Source organism: Syngnathus acus, chromosome 2 (assembly GCF_901709675.1).
Source record: "Syngnathus acus chromosome 2, fSynAcu1.2, whole genome shotgun sequence".
NCBI lineage: Eukaryota > Metazoa > Chordata > Actinopteri > Syngnathiformes > Syngnathidae > Syngnathus > Syngnathus acus.
This window is the reverse complement of record NC_051088.1, coordinates 6,596,974-6,623,319: the sequence shown is the minus strand read 5'-3', so window position 1 is coordinate 6,623,319 and position 26,346 is coordinate 6,596,974. Positions and strand designations below refer to the sequence as shown.

General features: G+C 41.3%; 1 protein-coding gene across 2 annotated transcripts; it reads left to right on the top strand.

Moving 5' to 3' along the window:
• Positions 1–1,411: 1,411 nt before the first annotated feature.
• LOC119119567 (SLIT-ROBO Rho GTPase-activating protein 3-like) lies at positions 1,412–26,191 on the top strand. 2 transcript variants are annotated; one of them, XM_037245968.1, is made up of 24 exons: positions 1,412–1,687; positions 9,367–9,683; positions 13,397–13,568; positions 13,654–13,816; positions 14,401–14,463; positions 14,567–14,740; positions 15,245–15,373; positions 15,736–15,957; positions 16,032–16,133; positions 16,311–16,496; positions 16,675–16,759; positions 17,258–17,285; positions 18,015–18,042; positions 18,679–18,739; positions 18,974–19,051; positions 19,398–19,526; positions 19,683–19,788; positions 20,231–20,458; positions 21,190–21,245; positions 21,384–21,555; positions 22,026–22,172; positions 22,622–22,729; positions 23,500–23,602; positions 23,938–26,191. In XM_037245968.1, the coding sequence occupies exons 2-24, from the start codon at positions 9,614–9,616 to the stop codon at positions 24,133–24,135; spliced, it is 2,808 nt and encodes a 935-aa protein (XP_037101863.1). In that variant the 5' UTR covers positions 1,412–1,687; positions 9,367–9,613; the 3' UTR covers positions 24,136–26,191. The 2 variants fall into 2 exon arrangements, with proteins under 2 accessions (XP_037101863.1, XP_037101862.1); XM_037245967.1 differs by lacking the exon at positions 18,015–18,042 and adding an exon at positions 17,538–17,634.
• Positions 26,192–26,346: the final 155 nt, after the last annotated feature.

Genomic DNA, 26,346 nt, shown 5'->3' with positions numbered 1-26,346 from the left:
GAGTTTGAAGGAAAAAAACTGAGGTTCCATGAAGACAAAGTAAAAGTATAAAGCATTTATTTCTTCTCTTTTTGTCACCAAATTAAACTTTTATGCATGTGGCTCATTGCCCAATACAATTACCCCACGTTGACAGCTTCATCGCACTGCCAAACTGATTTGCGCAAAATGTAAATGCAAAATTATCAAATGCTAACACTAAATACTACTGTCAGTTAAGAACACTGTTAGCTAATGCTTTCTATTGCTGCAACTCTGCTTGCCCTTTAGCCCACCCAAGCGCTCACAAGCGGAGAAACGTAGGCTGAGGCATTATGTAAATTCATACAATCTGAACTGTCTTACATACAGACACATTTTGGAAATCAACAACTAACTCCAACGTGGACACTAAGCAATTGTCAACACACACACAAGATGCTTTCAAACAATACTAAAAAGCAGCACATGACCACAAAAAAGACGAACTCGCTTCATAAGGGTCTGCAGTAATATGTTGACAATCAAAATAAAATTTGTCAGAGAGTATCTTCCCCTTCCTGGATTTGGGCATCTTGGATGCTTCTTGTCGTTTACGGAGCTAGAGCACGTTGCCGGGCAATCCGCGGATTAATTACGCGCGTGACATGCTATATAGCCTGCAGCGGAAGATTTGATTCTGTTTAAGTGTACCCTCGGTGCACATATGAGGCGCCTGCACCAGATGTTGGTGACCTCCTTCCCAGACAATGTTGAAGAGCCACACCGCTGTGATAATGTGGACAATGCACACAGTCCAAGTGCAAAGTGTACTTCCCGCCGCATGCGTGGAAAATGCAGCATTTCCCAGTTCAGGTTTATTACACTGCATCCAGTGCGGGGAACACCCTTGAATCATAAATCCGTCACACAAGGTGATGAATGATTCCATTATGGGGGAAAAGGTGTCACTCACCATGACCTCTAGTTTTAGCAGCATCAGGAATATAATTGAAGAATGTATTTGTCTGCAGCACTTGTAATGAGTGTAAGCTGCTCGTGACGCTCTGCATCCTGCATCACCGACAGCAAACATGTCTGTCTGTTGGTGTCTGTGTGCGTCGATGTTGGCGGCTTATCGCATCCATCACCGTGTTTGTGTGTGCGCATGCAAGCCATGTGAGGGTGAATAATACAAGGTCATCAGAATAACATTTGCGAGAGGGTGAGAGAAATTGACTTGGTGGGATGGGGTGTGGTGGGGGCTGTTTGCGGTGCAATCACTGGATGGATGGTTGGATGCAGTGAGAGCAAGAACAAGGGATGCTCAGAGAGAAAGCTGGTATATTCATAGCAGCAGTGGTATTTATAGCCGCCTGGAGGAGAGGAGAGTGTGGGGGCGCGGCTTGGTTGTCTTCATAAGGCAGAGAGGGAGGAACTGGGAGGAGTGAAGCATCGCCGGTGTGAGAGGGAGGCTATTTAGTGTATTTGGCAGGAGAGGGGAAGAAAGAGGGGAGGGAGGGCTGTTTTTTGAGTCTGCGATGCAAGGGGGACGGAAAGAGAGAGAGAGAGAAAGGTGGGGCGGGGGGTAGGAGAGTACGTCGCTGAGAGGAATCTGTCAGATTCAAAAACACACGACTCTCGCTGTCTGTGCGATGAAGAGACCAAGGGATGGAAAGAGAGATCTGAGGAAAAGATAGAAAGAGACAGCAGAGGAGCACAAAGTGAGGTATGCAGCGTTGACAGCCAGTGTGTGTGTGCATGTGCGTGCTTGAGTGTGTGTGCGTGCCCATTTAGTATGTGTTTACACTCTCCTTGTGTGCATGCTTGTGTACATGTAAAGTGAATGACTTTGTATTTATGTAGTATTTAGTTTGGTGCTAAAGCATTCGTCGGCAACACATGCTGACTGTATTATGTAACGTGTGCATCATGTTCAGTGTGTGTGTGTGCGTGTGTGTAATTGTACGTGTGTCTGTGTGAGTGCTTGTGTAATTACACAGAGGTGTTTATGTGCCTATTGTGTGTCTCATTGGTCACAGAAAGTGATTTATGGCAATTGTAAATAGAAGTCAACACACCACTTCAGCTCATTCTTAGATCTGACGCCCCTGTCTAGCATCTGTGCTGTTTTTCATCTATTCGAGAAAACGAAATAAGCAGATGTCACATGAAAGTGGTATTTGTTTTGGGCTTTTTGCTTTAAAAAGACTTTCATTGTTAAAATAAGATCAAAACTACAGCTAATGCTCATGAAATCAGTTAATATACTGTGTATAAATGTGAAAAAAAAATAAGAGTGCTAAATAAATAAAAAAGCTCTTACGATTAACCTCTGCCTTGAAGAGTTTAGTGTTTTGGGCCCTTGCTTAATGGGATTTGGGCATTGCTCAGGAAGTTCATCCCCCCAACCAGTGCTAATTTCCATGAGTGTGTGCAGTTTGGCCTCCAGTCCGAAAAGACACGTCCTGCTAAACCGAACCAATGCCACCCACATCAATGGGACTGCAGATGAGTTGCACTTGGCACCTTGATTGCTCAAGGGCACCTTGACTGTGTTTGGAAAGTAAACTAGTAGTCTCCATCTGTAGTGCTGTGCGATTATAGGAATATTTTTTATTTTTGATTGGTATTGAAACCATGATTAACAAAACAATTATTTGTTGATTTCAAAACATTGCATTTATTCATCGCCCAAAACTCACCTTCTCAAAACTATCATCAAACCCTCATACATATTCATCCCTGTATGTTGAACACTTTATTCTTGCCAAATGACGCTATAAATCGTAATCATAACATAATATTTCAATGTTTTTGCAAAACAAGAAAATACTTGCTTACTTTGGTGTTTTGTATTGATATTGTGACAAAGATTCAACCAGATGGGTGAAGCCAAAGGAAAAATGCCCAACTAAAAAAAAAAAAACATGTTCTAAAATTTATGGTTTCTTTGTTTTCTTGTTTTCCAAAGAGCTTGAAATATGACTTGAAAATTCAAACTTCTTTCATTTTCATTCTGCCACACACATTCAAACTGTGAATATCCATCCATCCATTTTCTGTACCGCTGTATCCCCACGGGGGTCGCGGGCTTGCCGGAGCCTATCCCAGCTGTCATCGGGCAGTAGGCGGGGGACACCCTGAACCGGTTGCCAGCCAATCGCAGGGCACACAGAGACGAACAACCATCCGCACACGCACTCACACCTAGGGGCAATTCGGAGCGCTCAATCAGCCTACCAAGCATGTTTTTGGGGATGTGGGAGGAAACCGGAGGGCCCGGAGAAAACCCACGCAGACACGGGGAGAACATGCAAACTCCACACAGGGAGGGCCGGAGGTGGAACCGAACCCGCACCCTCCGTACTGTGAGGCGGACGTGCTAGCCAGTGCGCCACCGAGCCGCCCTGTGAATATCTCTATATGATATTATTTTGTCTTGATTTTTAGTTTTTTAATTTTCACAATTCTTGAGACTTTCTGGGAAAACAGGAAACCGCAACTTTAGATATAGTAGCTTCCAAAAAAAACACCCACAAATCATATAACTCGTTTTTCACAGATTAGGATGAGGATGTGCTACACACTGTTTGGCACATTAATGTAAAATATGTCACGCACCATCATCACACTAAAAAAAAAAAAAACTTGAGCCTGCAAGAGGAGCAATTTGAGCCATAATTTCAATAATAAGCTCACTATCTAAATTATCCTAAAAAAAAAGGACCTCTAACCAGGGCAGTTTATTTAACACGTATAGTCCGTTGAGTGGGGACATACAGTAAGGCTCTCATCCTGTACAGTGCCAAGCTGTTTGTTTTAATTGTACCGTCGACCAAATCCTTCAGCTATGCCTTCCACAAACAAACACTGTAAATGATCCTCCACATAAACTCAACCACAGCAGGAAGCAGAGAAATGTTGATAGCTGTGTGTAAAATATGGCTTTGATTTTGTTGCCTTCGATTGCATTTAGTTGCTTTGCCAAAGCCTAAAAGGCACCTTCTAAGCAAAATATAATTTATATCCAGTGCTGTTGATTTCTAGCTTTTGATTAAAAATGATCAGCCTACTGCTTTCTACAAGAGGATATTTGGTTACAGTCTGTGCTGGATGTTTACTTCTGCACCGACCACAACCATAAACGAATTGTCCCCGCGGTGTTTTTATGTAGCTGATAGGAATGAATAAGGCTGGAAAGCTTCTGAAGGAGCAGACTGTGAATAAATAACATTTGAGTGTGCAGGCTGAGTTGGACCAGAACTCATTTTGTCAGTGATATATTGAATTTAGATTAAGCTTCCGTGCATAACAAATTTTGCAAAGGTCCAATTTGTTTGACTTCGACAGAGGCCAGTATGAGGCTTCTCTACCTGCTTGTCTTTTTGGAGCTAATACAGTTTTTGTGAAGCAACTCTTCTTTGTGATATGCTTTAGGTGAACCTCCTTCTCTTAGTTGTTGTCATGGAAGAAAGACTGAATCAAAACTGCAAGCAGCAGTGAAAGTTCACTACTAGGTGAATTTCCCAGTAGGTGTTTGTCAATGTCCCACCCCAAGAATAGCCCAAAACGGCCACTTCCAACCAAAATGGCTATAAAATATGGCCATACAATGATAATAATGTGTAAATAAGAATGTAAAAAAACAAATTTAATGATTTACATGAGATGTAAAACTCTGCCTCATTTTATCAATATTAGCCTAGTGAGATAGTCAATGAGCTGTTGCAGTGATTTATGGCTCAAAAGGCAGCATCAAGGAATGCATCAGGAGCGCTTTAAAAACTTCCTAGGAGGCATGATTTAGTCGAAGTTTATTGCTGTGAACCATTTCCCCTTGAGAACCTCATGTCAGTGAGCCAAACACATTGAGGGTCATACCTCGGTGAATGTACAGCATGCATGTTTGTAGCGTTTCACTTCTTACCTAAAAATGCCAAATGAGTCACTTAATGGTGAAGTAGTAGTTAAAGTCCCAATGATCGTCACACACACATCTGGGTGTGGTGAAATTTGTCCTCTGCATTTAACCCATCCCCGTGTGATTTTAATCCATCCCCTGGGGGAGAGGGGAGCAGTGAGCAGCAGCGGTGCCGCGCTCGGGAATCAGTTGGTGATCTAACCCCCCAATTCCAACCCTTAATGCTGAGTGCCAAGCAGGGAGGCAATGGGTCCCATTTTTAGAGTCTTTGGTATGACCCGGCCGGGGTTTGAACCCACAACCTTCCAGTCTCAGGGCGGACACTCTACCACTAGGCCACTGAGCTGGTCTGACTCTTTTGCAGGGATTGTGGGTTTAGTTCCCACTCAATGACTGTTGACTGGTACAAGTCTTGTGTTTAGTCCAGCTTTTGTTTGAGATGCTTGCTTGATCCAGATGGATGGATGGATGGATGGATGGATGGATGGATGGATGGATGGATGGATGGATGGACGGATGGGCGGGTGGACAGACGGATGGATTGGGTGGGTGGGTGAATTTTGCGTGGGTGGATGGGTGAATTATTTACAGACCCTACTTTGAAACACTATTTCTATTTAGAAATCTTACTGTAAAACTCAAATGCTTACATGGTCAATTTTAAAAGTCTTACCGTACTTGATAATGTTAAAAATAAAAGCCTGATGGTAAATTTTCAATGTTTTGAATTCGAATGGATTTTACCAAGATAAAAATATATTTCAGTGTCCATTTCATATCAACCAAAATCTTTTAATGATTCACTCCTCCACATTCAACATAATGGTAACACATTGTTCCCTTCGCAGCCTTCGTGGTGCAGGTGTTATCACAGATGACCTGTACTTGGGAAGCACTGGTTTGATTCCTGCCTCAAGCATATCGTCAGTCCAACTTCTTTTTATTTTAATACTATTCATTTAAATTGTATAAATACTGTATTCTTGTATTTATATTTAACATTCATTTCATTTAACTCATCATTATACTTGCATTCAAATTTTCACATTTTAGCATTCACATGCAATTTCTACAGAAATTGCACATTTTCTAGTTTATGACTTCTTTTCTACTCACGGGAGTTTGCAGCTGTTCAAGACAGCGCAGCTGTAGGAAACATTCAAAATCAAGCGACGTTTCACATTCTGATTTTGGTGTTACATTACAGTACATTTAAATTGGACGACTAGCACGCGCAAACGTCTGCTGTGACACTACTAAAACAAGCCGAATATGCAGTTCTCAAAGTTGAGAAAAAGGAGATCACAGGCTAAGTCAACTTTTCTGAATTTCGACAAAACAACTTATTATTTATTACATGCAACGTTTCGTTTGGCTGTTGATGTTTTTTTTGAATTGCAAGCAAAAATAGAAAAATAAACTGAAACTCACTTTACAAAACTTTAAAGACACCTTTGAGCTTTTTATTGCCAGTCCCAGTTGGGGTTTACTATCAAAGTAAACATAAGACAGAGAATTACATGTGTGTTGAAAATAACCAAGAAAATAACACAGAGTGCAAATCATTATAGACAAGCTACTGAATACTATCGATGGTCACCGTGTTATAACACTTTAAACAAAGCCTGTTTGTACACAAACAGCAAAGCAACACTTTTAGAGAGACAATATAATGACTCACGGACAAAAATTATATTCTTTATCCTCTGGGAAAAAAAATACTTTTATCGTACCAGAAGGAGCACAATGTGGAGCTGAAACAGATTAATGGCACTTTCGTATGTTGTCACTGTTTGGCAAGTTCAAGTTAGTACGGCACTTAACAATTTGCTTTATTGATACATTTCTGTTTCAGTACCCATGTGAGCTTTTACAGGCCATAAAAATGGCACAACAGACTACACTTTGTTTTTCATTTTCTAACTTGCGTGACCCAAGCTGAGTATAGTTGCACGTTACGGTCTCTGTCAGGAAATGCACTCTCACAATCTGCCCGACTATCAAATAAAACTCATTCCATTTTACAACATATCCTGTGTTGCATCTGATGAGGCATCACTTTTTTTTCTTTCATGGTAATTGCTGAAAATCCCTTTTGTATCAGTATGAGCCACACTTTTTTGTCTTTAATCTTCCTTAAAGTCACTTAGGGGACTATCTTGACTCTTACTATGTAAAAAAAAAATACGCTGATAGTATGATAACCTTGGTATAAACTTTTAAAACCGTACAAAAGTCTGATTCAATTAGACCACAAATGATAGCCTGCAGTGCCGTGCACTTAAAACTCAATCCATAAACTAAAACCACTAACCTCTTTTTTCTTCAGACCTATACCAATACAAGTACTCAATTCTTGAGTAATTTTGATACATAAATCTTCAACAATAACAAATTATTTTTGAAGACCTATATATTCCCTTTAATTGTTTTTCTTGAAGTAATGAAGTTAATACAAAAATTATATTCGTCTAATTTCTAGTTCCTGATGGTAAAACCGTCACAAATGACAGGCACCTTTTGGCACCACTCCGATACCTTGTGTCGGTACTCCCCAATCCCTCCATAAAACGCAGTCGTGTTTAAAAAAAATAAAAAGTTTAAAAACCCTTTATTTTGAGTCAAACTTAATCTTCTTCTACAATATTTGTTTGCATTACCGCCTGTCCAAAACCCTACTAAAATTCTCTTCCACCAGTGTTTCATGACCTTTTGTGTTTCACTTCAGGATTGTTGAATCCCTCCCAGGCAGATCTTGAACATTCGCTTTGTTCCGTGCCGATTAAGGTCGCACGCTGATGAAGGCCTCCTCCAAGGTCTCGGTGTCCTCACTGTTCTCAGCTGTGGGAAATCACTCCATTTGTTCACTGTAATTCTCTATTATCTTCCAATTTCTTTCTGTAGCTGAGCTTTGGCTGGGAGATGGAAATGGAGCTTTTTAATCATAGTACCAATATTGCTGCTCTGCAAGGTTATGTCAATGTTTTACTCAAGAAACATTGCTTGTAAAACGCACACAGCAGATTGTGCTAGTTGTGCTGTCAAATTGACAGACTTTGCCACTCATTGCAGTGTGCGGAAACCTGTTGAGACACAGGATGTGGTGAGTGGTTGCTTTTTTTGGGGGGGGGGAGGTAGTTTGTGCTTGGCCCCTGTACATAGCCTTCCATGTCAAAGCACCCAAACAAGCCCACTTCAGTGCCACATGTGACTGCTGTACTTTGCAGTACAGTTACAATTTTTGTGCCTTTCTTTTGTTTTCACACCTCATTGACTGGGTTTCAGACATTGTGTGCTGTAACTTCCTACGCTATGAGCCATTTCACAAAAGTGTCAACAAAAGTATACAAAAAAAACCTCTGCAAGATTTAACTAAGCATATCACTTGGTTTACATCCTGCCGACTATCACGTCAAAAGCAAATCAAAGTAAATAACTTTCACCTTCAGGTTTGGTAGAGGTAGTAAACATTTATGCTGAGCATTTATTAACCAATTACGTTTCAAATTTGCATCATAGGGTCAATAACTGGGCTTGAAGAATATCAGCTTTTTGATATCCTCTGATTGGTTGGTTGGTCTGAGCAAACCCAGTTCCACTAACAAACACGTCTGTAGCAATCTTCACACAGTAATACATTTGATAATCAGCAACTTGGGTGAAGAAGATACACTGTATTTTATTTAAGTAAATATTGATTTTACTTTTACTCCAAATTATGTATGTGGCACAGTTGAAGTCTGTTATATTGCATTTTTATTATGCATTGATGCTTTCTTTCACGGGAATATGATAGTGGTGGTTCTGAGAGGTGAATTAAGTACTTTTAATTTCAATCTCTTCATTTTAACCATGAAAGACAACAGAACAACAATAATCAGACCATGTGTTACTTTCTTCCCAAAACCACTGGCTATTTATTTATGTATTTATTCATATATTCAATTTACAAACTACCAATTAGCATACTAATTTCTACTATCCGTAGTCTATAAAAAAACATCCCCAAAGACTTGTGGAATAAAAACAGATATTGATGTTTCATTTAATCCCTCTTGGCACGCACCACTTTTAGGTGACACAGCATCCAAATCAAATTCATGTTTTTTTTGTCTGTGGCTTTTACCTTTATGGGCATCCCCGACCTTGAGGCACTGACCGAATGTCCTTTGTTATCGCTGTTACTCAGCACCTCTCATCCGTCCATCCCCCTCCTGTCTCTATTCTTCCTCCGTCATCAGCCTCCTCATCACGGTGTCCCGGCACTGTCTATTCTTTGACGTGACCCCCATCAGACTGTCCCTCCCACTAAACCTCCCTTCTCCGGTGTCACTATCCCTTTTGCTCTCACCCTGGCCTCATTTGCCCGTGCTCTCATTCCCATTCCGCTCACTATAAATCTCTCTCCCTTTCTCCCAGCTGTCCCTTTCCATCCATCCATATTCTCTAAACATGATACTCTCCTCTTGCTATCCCACGTTCAGAACAATCCCCACATGGATCGACATTCCATGGACACAACGAACCGGCCTGACGTCCCTGGCAAGTGCGGCCAATCGACGCTGATGCCGCTGTGCTGCATGAGGTGCTAGGTCAATCAAAGGGTGGAAGGTCACGGACTACAGGCGCTCGGGCTGGAAGGTTAAAGGACAGGCAACTGGGACGTTCAAAGCACACGCCAGGCTCAGGAGCAAGCGGAGAGAACAGACGAGCATCAGGGGGGTGGCAAAGATGATGACATCACACGGAAAACTGAGGAGGGAGAAAGGGAGTCTCGCCGAGTATGAATCTCAGATGAAAGGTGAGTCACTGCACATGTGTTGTGTCATATACCCACACCAGACACTTTCGGTATACTGTACTGTACTATCTCCAGTTTTCGAAAAGTTACTTCCAAATTTCATATTACCATTGACTTGCATTTGGAAGTAATATGTTTCTCTACAAGGTGATGCACTGGTTAGCATGTCCGCCTCACAGTTAGGAGGGTGGCGGTTTGATTCCACCTCCGGCCCTCCCTGTGCGGAGTTTGCATGTTCTCCCCGTGCCCGCGTGAGTTTTCTCCGGGCACTCCGGTTTCCTCCCACATTCCAAAAACATGCATGGTAGGCTGATTGAGTACTCCAAATTGCCCCTAGGTGTGAGTAGGAGTGTGGATGGTTGTTCGTCTCGGCTGCCAACCGGTTCAGGGTGTCCCCCGCCTACTGCCCGATGACTGCTGGGATGCGCTCCAGCATGCCCATGACCCCTGTGGGGACAAGTGGTATAGAAAATGGATGGATAGTTGTTTCTCTACAATATTACAGACGCTGTAGTTATTTATTACTTTTAAGTTACTTATTAGGGCGGTTCGGTCCCTGTATCACCGATGCCAGAGTTTGGTCCGCATTTCCGGTAGTAAGTCGGATTCGTTCCCAGTGAGGGTTGGACTCCGCCAAGGCTGCCCTTTGTCACCGATTCTGTTCATAATTTTTATGGACAGAATTTCTAGGTGCAGCCGAGGCGTTGAGGGTGTCCGGTTTGGGGACCTCAGCATCGCGTCTCTGCTTTTTGCAGACGACGTTGTGCTGTTGGCTTCTTCAGGCCGTGATCTCCAGCTCTCACTGGAGCGGTTCGCAGCCGAGTGTGAAGCGGTCGGGATGAGGGTCAGCACCTCCAAATCCGAGTCCATGGTCCTCGATCGGAAAAGGGTGGAATGCCCTCTCCGGATCGGGGATGAGATCCTGCCCCAAGTGGAGGAGTTTAAGTATCTTGGGGTCTTGTTCACGAGTGAGGGGAGGATGGAGCGCGAGATCGACAGGCGGATCGGTGCAGCGTCGGCAGTAATGCGGACTCTGTACCGGTCCGTCGTGGTAAAGAGAGAGCTGAGCCAAAAGGCAAAGCTCTCAATTTACCGGTCGATTTACGCTCCTACCCTCACCTATGGTCACGAGCTATGGGTCGTGACCGAAAGAACGAGATCCCGGATACAAGCAGCCGAAATGAGTTTTCTCCGCAGGATGTCCGGGCTCTCCCTTAGAGATAGGGTGAGAAGTTCGGTCATCCGGGAGAGACTCGGAGTAGAGTCGCTACTCCTCCACGTTGAGAGGAGCCAGATGAGGTGGCTCGGGCATCTCATCAGGATGCCTCCTGGACGCCTCCCTGGGGAGGTGTTCCGGGCATGTCCCACCGGTAGGAGACCCCGGGGACGACCCAGGACGCGCTGGAGAGACTATGTCTCTCGGCTGGCCTGGGAACGCCTTGGGATCCCCCGGGATGAGCTAAATGAAGTGGCTGGGGAGAGGGAAGTCTGGGAGTCCCTCCTGAAGCTGCTGCCCCCGCGACCCGACCCCGGATAAGCGGAAGAAGATGGCTGGATGGAAGTTACTTATTAGCTCTCAATTAATGGTAATCCCGCATATAATTGGAGGGAGACACACAAAGTCTTATTCGATCATATATTGCATTTGCAAATAGTTGTTACCACTATCTGAATTATTGCAATGATGTTGATTAATCAAACAAAGCAAACCTTTACACGACATTAAACAAACTCAACCACTAAAAAAAAAGTAGAATCATGTCATAATCTGCAGCTGCCATCTCCGTTATCTGTTTTAAAAGCATCTACTTCTTCTTCTCGTTTATTCAAGACTTCCTCTGTGATTGCAACTCGTTACCGGACCTACTCCAATGATAGTACAAAAAATATGTGTTTCATGTTTTATTACTACGTTACTGCCTTAATGCAACACCTTCCTCCCAACACTGACTATTATAACTACTGTATCAAAAACCCTTCCTTTATGAAAACAATGTTTGGATTGACACTTTCTGAGATGAAGTGTTTTCAACAGTACTTGCACTCAGTGTTACAGAAAAATACTTATATTTTCTTTGTCCATCATACGCAGTACCTATTTTCATGCATTTCTCTGAAAATTGTTTGTTCATTTTACTGGTAGTTTCTGAGAAAAGAAATACTTTCACGTTCATAAAATAATTACATAAAATGTTGGGAATCGCCAGTCTGGACACGGCAATTTGCATTAATAGGTTGAGTGAATGCTTTTTATGTGGCTTTCTTATGGTTGCTCTCCCTACATTGGTGAATTAGAAGGCCACTGAGGGGCAAACAACTGCAAGTGTTTTCGAAAGCAGCGATTGTTGAGTTCCTGGCAGGATTCATTGAAGGCTGCAAACGTTTGCCAAACGGTCGCCAGACGTTCACCAGTACTTTTCTTGTTACATTCAAAATTTCCTTGCGACAAGGAAAATCACTCCAACTGGTGGCGACACACTGGGATAGGAGTTTGATGCTGGCATTTTTATACTTTCCACACTTGGGTGGTAGAACTTCAAATGACAGGTTTGTTGTGCTGAAGCTCTTGAGTGCTGGCATACTTTGTGTGACGGCTTCATTCTCTCCTCATTGCTTATGTTGCTGCCACGCAACCTACTGTGAGCAACTTATCTTGTCAAAATAGCTCCTTCATCTTCGCAAGATAACGCCCACTCTGTCTTCCCTCAGCCACATGTTCATTGTTTACTTCTTACTTTTACTTGCTGTTTACTTTTTTAACCTGTAAAACAAAGTAAATGCTGTGAATACATTTGTTTTCCTTTTACCTTTTGGTCTGTGCCGCCCAGTACCAAAGGCTGGTGGTTGCAAGGTGCAGAGGTCCCTAATGACCCATGTGAAAGGTTGCATGGAATAACCCTTCAGTAAGAAAACCTTGAATGGAAGCCAAACCATGAATCAATATTAACAGCACAGCACACACATTGCAGTGTGTGTGTGTGTGTGTGTGTGTGTGTGTGTGTGTGTGTGTGTGTGTGTGTGTGTGTGTGTGTGTGTGTGTGTGTGTGTGTGTGTGTGTGTGTGTGTGTGTGATGTGCTGGGTTTTGTAACTGTGCATACCGCGACTCATTGGCTCTGTACTGTACTATAAGGTTGTATTTATACTCGGTATTAGCGACGCTGTCTCCTCACATCCAGTCAGCCCTCGGCTGTGTGCGGCCAAAATGAAGGGAAGAAGCGAAAAGAGGTGTGGGGGATGAGAAAGCTGAGAAAGGCAACATGAACAAGAGATGCAGAGTGATGCACAGACACTTTAGTTATCAGACATTGATGTATCTATTGGGCCATGCTGAGTTCACTCATCAGAGTGTATTGGAATGTTGGCGTGGTCATGAGTTACCTGAGTGGAAGGAATTGTAACATCAAACACAGTCAGACACAAATCGTAACCGTGTACTCCCTTAAGTGAAGCTCTCGGTTTCTTCTCTTCAAGGAATGACTAAAACATCAAATATGATGATTTCCTTTTCATGTAAGCCATTTTTTTCTGATGTTAATTGATGAAAGGGAGTAATTAATCAGTGTGCATATTTTTATCAAGTCAGCATCAGAGCAAATGATTTGTGATTTTTGTATGAGAAATTACTGCACTTGCTTGATGTGTTTAACAATGTCATTTATATAGTATATATTATTAAAATGTAACAATTGTGTTTTCTCCTTCTGTGTCTCAGACTTGCGGGCACAACTGACTGACCAGATTAAGATTTTAGACTCTCAAGTTGAGGTGAAACAGCAGCAGCTCTCAGATCTTTCTGAGTTTCTTCGCCGGCGCGGTGATATTGAGGCTGAATATGCACGTGCCCTTGATAAACTCACCGAGAGGTTCACCCACAAGACAAAAAAGTGAGGAAGCGATATGTCATTTCACATGAATTAATTATCAGTAATGCGTTGTTCAGTGTGAGTGAGGATGCCTTCTTCTCTGCAGGAAGGAGCAGTGGGGTCAGTCGGTGTGTCAAGTCTGGTCCGTTTTGCTGACTCAAACCCGTTTGGAAAGTCGTGAGCACTCAACGTTGGGTGACACCTGCTGCAATGCACTTACACAGCGCTTAGTGCACAGTACAGAAGACACACACCGGCTACACAAACGGGTGAGTATGACACAGAAGTGTTTGATGACCTTTTTTGTTTTTTTACATTTAGAGTTTTTGGTTGGGATTTTCACCCCTCCATGTCCACTCTGTAAGACCAGTGTGTGCACACTTAACATGGTTGATATTAAAAGAAAAAAAAAGAGTGGCTCCACAGAGAAAGTCTGCGTCAACTCATTCCTGCTGGGGAGGGAACGTTGGGAGTTTGCCCTGAAGTGCGAGTCCTTGACTTCAGCCCTGAAGCAGCAGGCAGAGCTCGCTCGGTCTTGAGCCTTAACAATTGCTCATGTTGACAAAAGTCCTTAAAAATCTTGAATGTTGCCAACATGAATTTCAGAGTTACAGCCTTTTGAATATTTTCACATCAAAAAGCAAATTTGTCTATTCATTGACCAAAATCTTTTTGAATTAAAAATGCATTTTCGTCAAATATTTGTATTTGTTTAATCATTAGTAATATCATATCACTATAAAATGTCACTTAATAATTTGGCTGGTTCAATCCAGGACACCCTCAATCAGTAAATAAACTTTATTTACAATCTGTCCAGATGGAATAAAATAGACGTTCTTTTTATTGACAGAGCAAAGAGGTTGGAATCCAGATGCAGGATGAGTTGCTTAAGGTTACCACTGAGTTGCAGACGGTGAGGATTTTATATTGATGTTCTGTATATTAATAATGTCGGATACACAGGAAAGTACAAATGATCCTGTGCACTTTGTGTTACACGACACATGGTGATGAAGGCCTTGAAGACATACAACCAGTACCACACTGACTGCCTAATAGCTGAGGGCAAGCTGAAGGAGGCTGAGCGGTTGGAAGAGAGACACACTGGCAAGTCTGCTGAGCTCGGCCTCGGCCAATCAGGAGGGCAGAGGCGGAGCTCCGTCAAGAAAATTGAGAGATTAATGGAGAAGGTAAATCCCATGTGCTGCCCTCAGTAAGACAAACATGTTCACATTATGTGGAGAAGTGAAAAGAATGTGCTAATGTGAATGGACAGATAGATATCGACATTGTGTGTATTGCTTTTATCTAAATGGATGGAGAGAGGTTGACATTATGGGCTCTGTTTGGGGCCCAGTGCAAGTCTTGCGTGATGCATGGTATAAATCTGCACAGCAGTGGACTAGACTGCATTTTGGTAATTTCGAAGACACACACAGCTAAATCCATTTCAAAACAGGCTTCTGTGCCATTGTGGGTATGGAACACAACCAACTTGATCTGATGCCAATCAAAACAGCTCCTCTGACCATAGCACAAGGCGGTCTACCAAATTCCCAAACAAGAAAATAAGGTTTGCACCTCCATGAAAATTAAGCTAAGACATTTTTTGCAGGTGCACTGGTGCAATGTCGACACATATAAAGCCCTGTTTGTGTTTTTGAATGAACACGGATGTTTTTGTATGTGTGCAGAGGCATGGCCGAGTGCAGGAGACTCAGCTCAAGTGTACAAAGGCTCGAAATGACTATCTGCTCAATCTTGCTGCAGCCAACGCAGCCATGAACAAGTACTACCTGCAGGACGTCAGCACTCTCATTGACGTAAGAAACAAACATTTCAGCAACTCTCTCATCACCTTTTAATACATACTCTTTCTGTTTTTAATTGCTCATCCCAAAAGACAATTATTTGATCAAACTCAGTCCTAGGGCTCATTTTTCTCTTTCGTATTTTTTCACCTGAGCCTGAAATGGAACTTTACTTTGAATGAAAAATCTGGGTTTTTTTTTCAATTAAAAATAATGAGCTCCATTTTTGATTGCCAATTATTGAAAACAGAAAGGCCAAACGATACGGACATTTCCCTCTCACACAACATCAACATTATGAATGCAACTCATGCAACTTCTCCTTTCCTGCCTTCCCTTTCCACGCTTTATTGCTGCCTGTCTCCCCCGGGCAGTGTTGCGACCTGGGTTTCCATCCTTCTGTGGAGAGGGTAATGAAGTGCTACCTGGCTAGTAGGTGGCGCATCCAAAAGACGGAGGAGGCAGGGCTCAAGCAGCTGGAGGCCGCAGTAACGTCGCTGGACCAGGGAGGAGACAGAGATGCACTGCTGCAGCAGCATGACTCTGCCTTTTGCCTTCCGTTTAGGTTTATCTACCACCCGCATGAAGGCGACCAGGTATCGTCGAGTTTCTGGTGAAACGAGATGAACCTTGAATGTTGCTCTATTTTAATGATGGATTTGTATTGCAGGTGTGTGAGGTGAGTGCGGAGAGTCAGGTTAGATATGAGATGGAGACCAGATTTCAACAACTTCAGTCTCGACTAGCTTCTGTCACTCTGGAGACAGAGGAGGTAAGATGACCTTCATCACTGGGATCGGAGACCAAGCCCTAATAACAATAGCAAAAAATCCCCAATAATGGACGCATCCCCAAAAATATAGATAACTGAGCTTAAGTTAGTTGACTAAAGCAAAGTTAAGAAAGTGGAAAAGCATTCCCTGATCCCCTGTATTTTGTCTTACCACAGGTCAGTAAAACCCTCAAAGCGACACTCACAGCCCTGCTGGACTCTATGTGTGACAGCGACTGCAACACCACCCCCGACGTGCCCAGCAGCCTATTACATGAGCCCCCCGGAGTAGGTTCCGCCACAAAACTTACCCTTGCCAAGCGTCGAGCCAATCAACAGGAGACAGAGACCTACTATTTTACAGTGAGTTCTACGTACTGTATAGCATGTACTATAATCTCAAGAGCGATATGAAAGAACAAAGGTTACACACTGTATTTCAAGGTTTACCATTTACTGGATGAACACATTATGTATCATCAGCCTGCATGATTTGTTTAAAAAAAAGAATGCTAATGTAGTTTCTCATTCATTCCTATAGAAAGTGAAGGAGTTTCTCACCAGTAGTTCTTTAACTTTCAAACTTCAAGCCAAACATGATCTACTACAAGATGCCATACAGAAAGGTACGTACGGCCTTATACTGTGGAGCTGCCAAATGTGGACACATTGACGTATTTGTGATGTCATCGGTATTGCTTGAATTAATAAACTTGTAGTGTTTACGCAACTTTTACTTTAGTGTTGATCGAGCCCGTTTCTATAGTGCTTGTACTCATTGAAGTTACATTAGTGTAAGCTTGGTAAAATTATTTTGTGTGTGTCATGTTTTATTACTTAGTAATTGTGTTTGGCGCAGCCAGATATTTTCCGATAACGTATGTGAGTTGCAATTCTCACTCTGTGGTTATTATTACAATTTTCTTGTTAGTCATTAATGGTAACTTTCAATGGTGGCGTCAGAAAAAAGACAGAATACATCAACTAAAGATTTTTTTTCCCGGTTTCAAGCAATTTTGGAGGTTCCACTGTACAACAGTAGCTTCTCAAAGGCTGGTCACACTTGAAATGTGTGAAAAATCAACTCAAAAAAAGTTTGTTTTGTTTTTTGCTCTTTCCTTCAGCTGAGGCCGTCAACACAGACCCCTCCAGGTACCCATGAAATGTAAACATAGTGTGACTGAATGAGGTATGGATAATTCGAGAGAGGAGAGCAGTGAGGACAGAGAATTGGTTTTTACACTGCCATTTTGAGCCATTCTCGATTACATAACAGGTCAATTTTGGAGGGAATGAGGACTGCTGAGCTCAAGTGTGACTAATAGCTGCATTTAGCAAGCATCATTACCGCCTGGTTTAATACGCACAAACAAAATGGCGTAATGCATTTTATGTATTTCCCAGAGCTCAATGTGCTCGCTCTGTGCGAGTTCGCAAGTCCAGACCCATTTCCCAATTTTGCCACACACTCTTCAGCACAGATTTACTCTCCTACATACAGGTAAAGATTACGCAATCTCTAAACCCAAAATTGCATTTTCTTTGATTTGCTTTTGTGCTATTTGGCTTTGCTTTTCTGAGGAACTAATGTGGAATATTCTGGGCCTGTGTGTATTGAATGGTCACGCTTATGGCTTATTTATGGCACTCTATCCTTTCAATCCATTTCCTACTTTTTACTGTTCCACTTTTAAAAAGGGATTAAAATACACTTGAGTCTCCATTGCCTCCTCTCTCAACTCCTCAACTTAACTTGTGTGTGTGCTTATGTGCACTTTGCATCACTGCTTCTAAATCTTTCCTACTCTTATTTTCTATTCACTTCTTTTCCTTACCTTGCCTTTTCCCTTTCTGTTCACTGCTGTGCTTTGCTTGGTGTAGAAGAAGAAGAAGAATGTCTCGTACACAGGTACCAAACTCTGTTGTTGCTCTTATAAAGCAGGAAATATGATGTCTTTATGTCAACCTTGAAAACACATGAATGGGAGTTCTATGATTAAAAAATACTATAATCAAAATGATACATAGTACAAGAAAAGACAAGGAGTAGTTGATGATTATTGGGTCATTTTTCCTCCCATAGTCATTTTCTAGCCCAGCTTTGCTTTTTGTAGCATAAAGATTTCTAAAATAATTTTTGACAGAGCCACTGAATTAGGATCCACAAACAATATCTGAAAATAAAAACGTAGAATAGCAGTATTTTCACTTCAAATTGAATAATAAATGAACCTGAGATGAGATAAAATGTTGCATTAGATATAACTGAAACATAAATGGGTGCGAGGGCTGCTCAACCACATTTCTCATCCTAGCTACGGCCCTGGCAGTGCCAATGATGCATGTTTTCCACCTTAGCAACTAAAGACAAAGCTATCATCATTTCATGACTGACTTTCTGTAGCTTTCCAACCTTCACAGTCTCTTGATTCATTTTCCTATCACATCATATATTTATTTGCATCCCCCCTCCTCCAAAGACTGTAAAAATATTATTTTCTTTGTGTCCTATTTCTTCTGGCTCTGAAATCCTCTTCCTCTGCAGAGCTCCGGCCAGCAGATCCCTGTGGTGGTTGAAAGCTGCATCCGCTTCATAAACCTTCACGGTGAGACAATTTGCATGAGTGGCCGTAAACCATGCTGGGGGAGCTTCTGCGAACATTAAAACGAGCGGATGGAGTCATCATGATGCCAATGCACTACCAGCATTAAGAATTTGTCATATATTTTACTCCCCATGGAATCTTACTTTACTGTAAAACCAAATTCTTATTGTGAACCTTAACACAAAGGTACAAAATATGTTAAAGCGCACGTTGTGTTTGCTGTCTTTGTTCCAGGTCTCCACCATGAAGGAATATTCCGAGTCCCTGGGTCACAAAGAGAGGTTAATCTAATCAAGGATGCCTTTGAGAGAGGTACAGTAAATCTGGAAAAAAAGCTGACATCATGCTTTTTACCATTTGAAAGCTTGGGTTGCAAAATAAGGTGTTTATCCCCTGTTTACAATATGTTTAGTCAGATTTCTTCCTAGAAATTTAACAAAACCGTCAATCTTGAACAAACATGAACTGTTGTTGATTTTGGAAGATCGTTCACAGAAAATGTGCATTCAGGAGAAATACACTTTGTTCAATTCAAGGTGCCTTTCTGTTCACAAAACAAGGTGCTTTGGCTTGTACGCTAGTAATTCTAGGTTAATAAATCTATCAGTAAAGTGGAAATGTATCTGCATATTCTGCATATCTATAACTCCCCGTGTAGGAGAAGATCCTCTGTCGGACAGTGAGTGTGACCTGGACTCGGTGGCCGGCGTTTTGAAGCTTTACTTCAGGGGCCTCGAGCCCCCCCTCTTCCCCTATGATAGCTACTTGCAGCTGCTGGAGTGTGTCCGTAAGACCCGTCTTTTTTTCTGTGCTCTGTTTGCAGATATCTTGTCACACATGATTTCCACCACCACTATTCAACATGTTGTTGCAGTCAATTCTTCAGACGATTCTCTAAATTAAATCAAATTGTTTTCTCTTCCTTTCTCTCATTTTCATTCAGAAATCGAAGGTATGGTGGAGAGAGCGGCACAGATCAAAGCAATTGTCTCTGCTTTCCCACGACCTCTCCTCATTGTAATGCGATACCTGTTTGCATTTCTCAATCAGTGAGTTAATATATCAGTGGATGAGAAAGGATGTTGAATTTTGTACAAAAAATGCTGTCAAATTGTTATCGTTTCCCACCGGAGCAATATATTCGTAGTCATCTGTCCGAGATTTTTATTTTTCTCCATTACTGTATTTCTATAATACAGTACCTCAACATCTGTTTTGAAGACATGTAGCAATGTAGCTTTTTTTTGTGATTGCATTTTAATGTGTTTTTAGCATGTCGGCCAGCTTTCAGGAATGTGTTGTGAGAGTACGTAATTGTGTCGCTGCTGCTTTGTGCGCAGAGCTCATCTTGTTAGCAAATTGTCCAGGTTAAATATATTGCAGTGCTTAAGTTTCCGTATGATTTTCAACTATTTTTTTCACAAGAACACATTGGCATATTTGATTATTTTCGCTCTGGTGGTACCAATGAATTTGTGCGTGTTTTCACAGCGTGACTCAGTACAGTGATGAGAATATGATGCAGCCCTACAACCTGGCCGTTTGCTTCGGGCCAAGCCTGCTGAGAGGGGTTGATTCTGATGACGTGGTTGCTCGGCAGCCGCAGGTCAATGACCTTGTCAAAACCATGATCCTCCAGCATGATGTCATATTCCCAGGCCAGTCGGAATTGCCAGGCCCTATCTATGAGAAGCACATGACTCTTGAGCAGGAATATTGGTAAGGGATGATTCTGTTGCTGTTTTCTCTCATGACTCTGTGTGATATGTGTGGAGTGAATGACAGAATTTCATATCCAGTTATAGGTGGTTTCAAATATGTAAAGCAGCTTCTTTTTTTCGGCTTATCCTCCAGCTTATTAAGTGAATTTAATGCCACATCAAAGGTATTTCTGGGCAGCTTTTTGCAAGAAAGCACTGATCAAATTTTGTGAATCCTGAGAGAGTCAATCATTCATGATATTGTTATTCTGCTCTGACACTGCTAAATATTGTACTACTTAATGTCATTTCCATTTTCCAAGAGATTAGCACTCAAAGACCAGAACCTGCCCTTGTTTGGGATGGCTGAGTTTTTTTTATGTTTCACAGCCAAACATATCAGTACCAAATATTACTTTTTCTGCAAGAAGATCAAATGTGACAAAAAAAACAAGCCCCAGAAATAATTCCAAGGCATTGCCAGAAATTCAAAGCACTTACTACTCCAAGCCACATTTCCACCAATCAGCATAATTCAATTCACCATGATTGTGTTCTGACGGATAAAACGTGTAGGCTGGATAGGGAAAGCTTCATCAGCAATGTAAATATTTTAACATTAGACAGCATATAATTTGGCACTGAATTAAACCAACAAAATAAGCACGGCATCTACTGACAGTTCAGGTAAACAAGATCCGTGACCGGAAAAAGAAAGTACCACAAACTCACCATTTGCTTTGTTTGTAGTGAACCAATCACAGAGGAGGGAGATGGAGCGGCTGAACATCTGCCTAGTGAGGACGGTGAGGAGAACGCACAAGCGAACACACAGTTACTACATTTGACAACGAATAAAGTTCCTCTTATGGAATGACATTTTTTAATATGGCTGCAAATCATAATCATTCTGTCTGAGGGTTTTTTCTGCATGATGTGTACAGAGTGGGAGGCCGTGGCAATGTTTGACTATGCGGCAAGATCGCCGGCAGAGCTGTCGTTCAAGCAAGGGGAGCTCCTTATTCTTCACAGTAAGGCCTCTTCTGATTGGTGGAGGGGTGAAGCAGGAGGACTCAAAGGTCTCATCCCACACAAGTACATCAGCGTCTTGGAAGGGTGAGCACTCTTTAGTACCACGACCACATTATATTTTTGTTTCCTTCACTTGTATGTTTTTTATCCAGCAAAAACAGCAAGGCAGTAGTCAAATGGGTTGCACTGTTTTTGCTCAGTGAAAGAAAGCACATAAGTGACAATTTGCTGCACTTTCATTGACCTAATATAGGTAAAATTACAGATAAAAGGATCCATACACCTTTTCTAGATCAAATTTAAGTACTTTTTGAAACACTTTTAATATTGTTTTTTAAGTTTTGATAGTTATTATGTAGTTATTTATATGTAAATCACCACCTTAGTTGATTGTATTGTGCAATAAACAATACGGATTCTGTGTTGTAAAAAAGCATAAGATCAGAAATTAAAGGAAAAGCACATTGTGTCCTAAATATCTTATTTTGTCTGATGTTTCATCTCTTGCTTAAACTTCAATTTGTACGAGTAACATTTCTTGTCTTGTCCTGCAGGTCAGAGAAAGGGAAAAAAGATGAAGGAGGAGGTTTCAGCAGCGGTGGCGGCAGCGGTGGCGGCAGCGGCGGTGGCGGCAGCAGCAGTGGTGGTGGCAGCACTGGAAATTTGACTGCAGATGATCCTCATGCGGAGAACACTGTTCGGTACGAACACACACGCATTCACATTTTGCAATGCTTGACAACTGATCTATTATTTTACATCATCTAATAAAACAATATTTTCAGCAAATGAACATTTGAAATATAACATGTTAAATTTGAATACGAAAGATGATGGTTGCACTCACCATTAGCTATTAGTTCATACATTTAATATTTTCCAAAATTGATTAAAATGGTCATTTTTGGAGTTTGGAGTCAGTTTGACCATTCGCTTGAAAGTGTGATGAGTCCGAATTGGCCAGTCGCAGAGTACAGTAGCTAGAAAAAGATGCACTAGACCAGGGGTCACCAACGTGGTGGATCACGAATAGCCTGCGGGCCTGTTCTAAAAATAGCTCACTTTGTGATAAGACAATGTGATTTTCTATTTAACAGCCAGTTCCATTCAGAATTGTATCGGTCAAAAACTTCTGTGTGTTTTTCGACAGGATGCGGGTGAACAGCGACGGCGCTTCGTTGCCTGGGAGACAGAGAGGAAGTGATGGAAGCCCTGGTCGAAAGCCGCCAACCTCCCCGGCGACACGCCACCTGCCAGTGTAAGACCGACTCACGACTCACAAACGTATCAAATGTATTGACTAAAAAATTGCACATCCCTTGAGTTGGGGGAGAAATTAGAGAGAACCAAGCACTTTTAACAATCCCATACCACAAGTAATCTTTTTGCCTAATCTATGATGTCCTTTTATCATGTTGGTGTGACAGTTTGAGTTTGAAATGACCAGTATTTCCCTTTTCAAGCTATTGTAGTTAGTCCAAAATGGCTGGCGGATGAATTTTTCACAAATAGTTTAAATATAATCATCTCTATTTCTCCGATTTGTGCGCTGTACTCCTGATTGGTTGTACGCTATTTGTCGGCGTCTTGTGGCAGCCAAGCGTTTGTAATAATGTTGAATTTGGATCATTCCATGTTAGTTGTGATTGTGAACCTGAATTCATCAAATACTCAAACGTTCACCCATCATACGCTTGCGTAGATCCATCATGAGACGGGGTAGTCTTACCCTATTGATGGGTTGGCGCAAAAGTAACCATGAAAAAGACCAAGATATAGTGTTTTATTTTTGTTACCGGTGCAAGTCTGACACAAGACGTGCCCTTAATCTGTGCAGGGGCAGGTTAGACAAATCCTGTTTGAATGACAATATTTTTTAAAACATTTATTCATACTCATTGTATCACATCTAAGTTTTCTCTACATAGTTGGGAAAAAACATCAACAAAAAGACATGATGCTTATTTTTTTGGGTGAGGGGGGGGTTCTTGAGGAACGTTTGCAAAGAAAAATGTGTTTGTGTCTCAGGTCTCAGGAGCGAAGACACACACTAGACACTGTGAGACAGGCAGGGTTCAAACCTGTGGACCGACCTACATTTGCTCAGGCAGAGAGGACATCGGTTGACAAGGTTGGTAGCTCAGTTGAACCGATTGCTTGTTTTCACAGTCAAATCATGTTTTAAAGTAATTTCCGGTAAAATGGCGAGACTCAGGCTAGCACTGTCCTACCTAGCCTAATAAAGCCTCCTCAGATGAGAGGCAAAATGTCTTCCAAGACAACCCAAACAGTCCTTTTGCAATTGATACAGTGCCCTGAGAATTTTGTCCATATAGTTGAACTGTCTGTGCAGCCGCTTTCCCTCTTGCTGTACTTAGTGAAAAACTGAATAGTTTGTCATCATAAATGTAATGCTCCATTTCCTGTCTATGTTCCTCTCTGGCCCCGCCCCTTTGCCTCTGTCAGGAGATAATCAGCCGCCAGATGAACTCTGTCTTCAAGGAGCTCTTGTCTCGACAACCTCCCATGGCTGAGGCTCCCCCTGCACTCCCCCCTTCTTCCTCTTCTACCGCCACCTCCTCCTCTTCGTCTCCACTCCCTCAAACTGCCAAAAAAGTGGGCTTCAGTATTCGAGGACGGGCCCTTTTCCGGCCAGTGGACTGACATACCCTAAAACTGGATGGATGAGTCAAAGTATAGATTTAAAGCTTGAAAATGAATATGTTGTCATGCATTCTGGGAAAATCTTGATTTATTTTTAGGATACATGTATATATTTACGTCTGTGCCATTTCATAGTGCCACGTGGTGCTGTATTGCCGTATGACTTGTGTGTTTTCCAGCTGCTTTTGGTCTTCTTTTTCTTCCAGATGTGTCAGTCTGGTTTTGGTCTTCAGTTGCGGAGAACAAGGGATGTGTTCTGTCTAATGTGGGGGGATATTAGGGCCAAGCTGAAAAGAAAAAAATGTGATACTACAAAAATCAAGCTTGGAATGTTATGAGAAAAAAAGTTCAATTGCAGGTGTAAAATCTGTAAGAAAAAAAAGCTTATACTGGTCAAGAATGTTTTACTATTTTTTTTTATTCAAGGATGCAAGTAAACTTTTCTCTATATGATTTTTTTCTGAATCTTCCCTTGTTTTTTCTCTAGCACATTAGGTTTTTAGAATAGCAATAATCATCTATTTAACCATATCTATCAAATAAAAGGTTTGGTAAAGCAACAGGTAGCCTCTGAAACATCATAGTTATTAATTACAATGCATGGTTAAATTTCATATTGCGCAAGCTTTTATTGGTCAAACTTAAAAACAAAAAAACGAAAACATCTCAAAAACCTGATGTGCTGGGGGGTGAAGACGTCAGCCTCAAAATTACATGTAGGTATACATAAAACCATCCCTGACTAAAATTTGCTCTTGACCAGTGTTTTTATGCTTGTAATATTGCATCTTTATTCACTTTAAAAATTTCCTCATACATTGAAAAGAACCCAAGTTTTGTCTCTAAAAAAAACATTGGTTCCATATAACAATTTTATTCCATTTGTGGTTGTAATATTATCATGAATCACAACTTTATTCTCAAAATATTCCTCATTTAGAATTACAATTTTATTATTGTAAGTCTGACTATCATAGTAGTTTTCCTTTTAAGTATGGCCCTAATTATCAGTTAATTGGTTGACATGCTTCGTGACAGCAAAAAGACTGTCCTCTGGGGGCAGGTTCTGAATGCGTTAATTCAGTTCATTATTAAAGGAGGAAAACGACTGCCAATCTGAGGCCTGTGTCAAGGAGTGCCTCTGTATTATTTTTACATTTTCTGTTCATTTAGAATATTTTTACATGATGTGAGCTGTAAAGATGATTGCATTGACATTACTGTATGCAACAAGCAAGTATGTCAATATCTGAAATAGCATGCAGTGATTTGACAAACGCGTGGTGGAAAAAAGACAAAACAACATTCCCTTTCATATGTGATACATGGCCGACAAGGCAAAACTCAGGGCTTTGCAAAGTTAAGATGGGCTGACTCAGGTTTGCCTTTGAAAGAATTAAGTGGCTTCTCTTGGCTTTCTTCAAGCTGTGTAAGAGCCAAAACTGCCCTCATATCAGGGGAGAACTCATGTGACTTCTTCTGTCTTTAACTGTGACTATGGCAACAAAGTTTGGCAATCCCACTCCTAATTGCACTCATACACACTAATGTATACAAAGAGTCAAGCCTGAAATTTTTCATGCCCTTAGGTGTGAATAATTTGGGTCTTGACCGTTGGCCTATATCTGTTGCAAATAGACTAGATGGAGTTACACTCAAAATTATTCATACCCCGGGTATGAATAATTTGGGGCTTGACTCTGTGTGTGCGTGTGTATGCGTATGTGTGTGGTGTGTTTCTTTGTATATATATATATATATATATATATATATATATATATATATATATATATATATATAAATATATATATATATATATATATAAAAAATCGTACACCAAAACACAACCGTTTGACATGTATTGCGTCCCTCTTCTGTTGAATTTTCATTGAAACATAGATGTAATACAATTTACTTGTTTTATGAAATGAAAGCACCCTTTTATTCAAAGTCACTGTTTGATAATGTCACTAGATTTGAAGTGTAAAATTACGGCATATGTGTGATGAAAGAAACTATGATGAGAATAAAAGAGACTCGGGTGATGACTTTTGAAGTGTTGTCAGTGATTTTATGAAGACTTTTTCCATTACATCTGCCCAACTGGATTGAAAAACAGCAGAGCTAAGTTTTAGCTTTGGTAAACTTTTCAGGCAAAATAATATTTATTATATCATTAGTGCATGTTTATAATGTCTAGCTCACATTCTG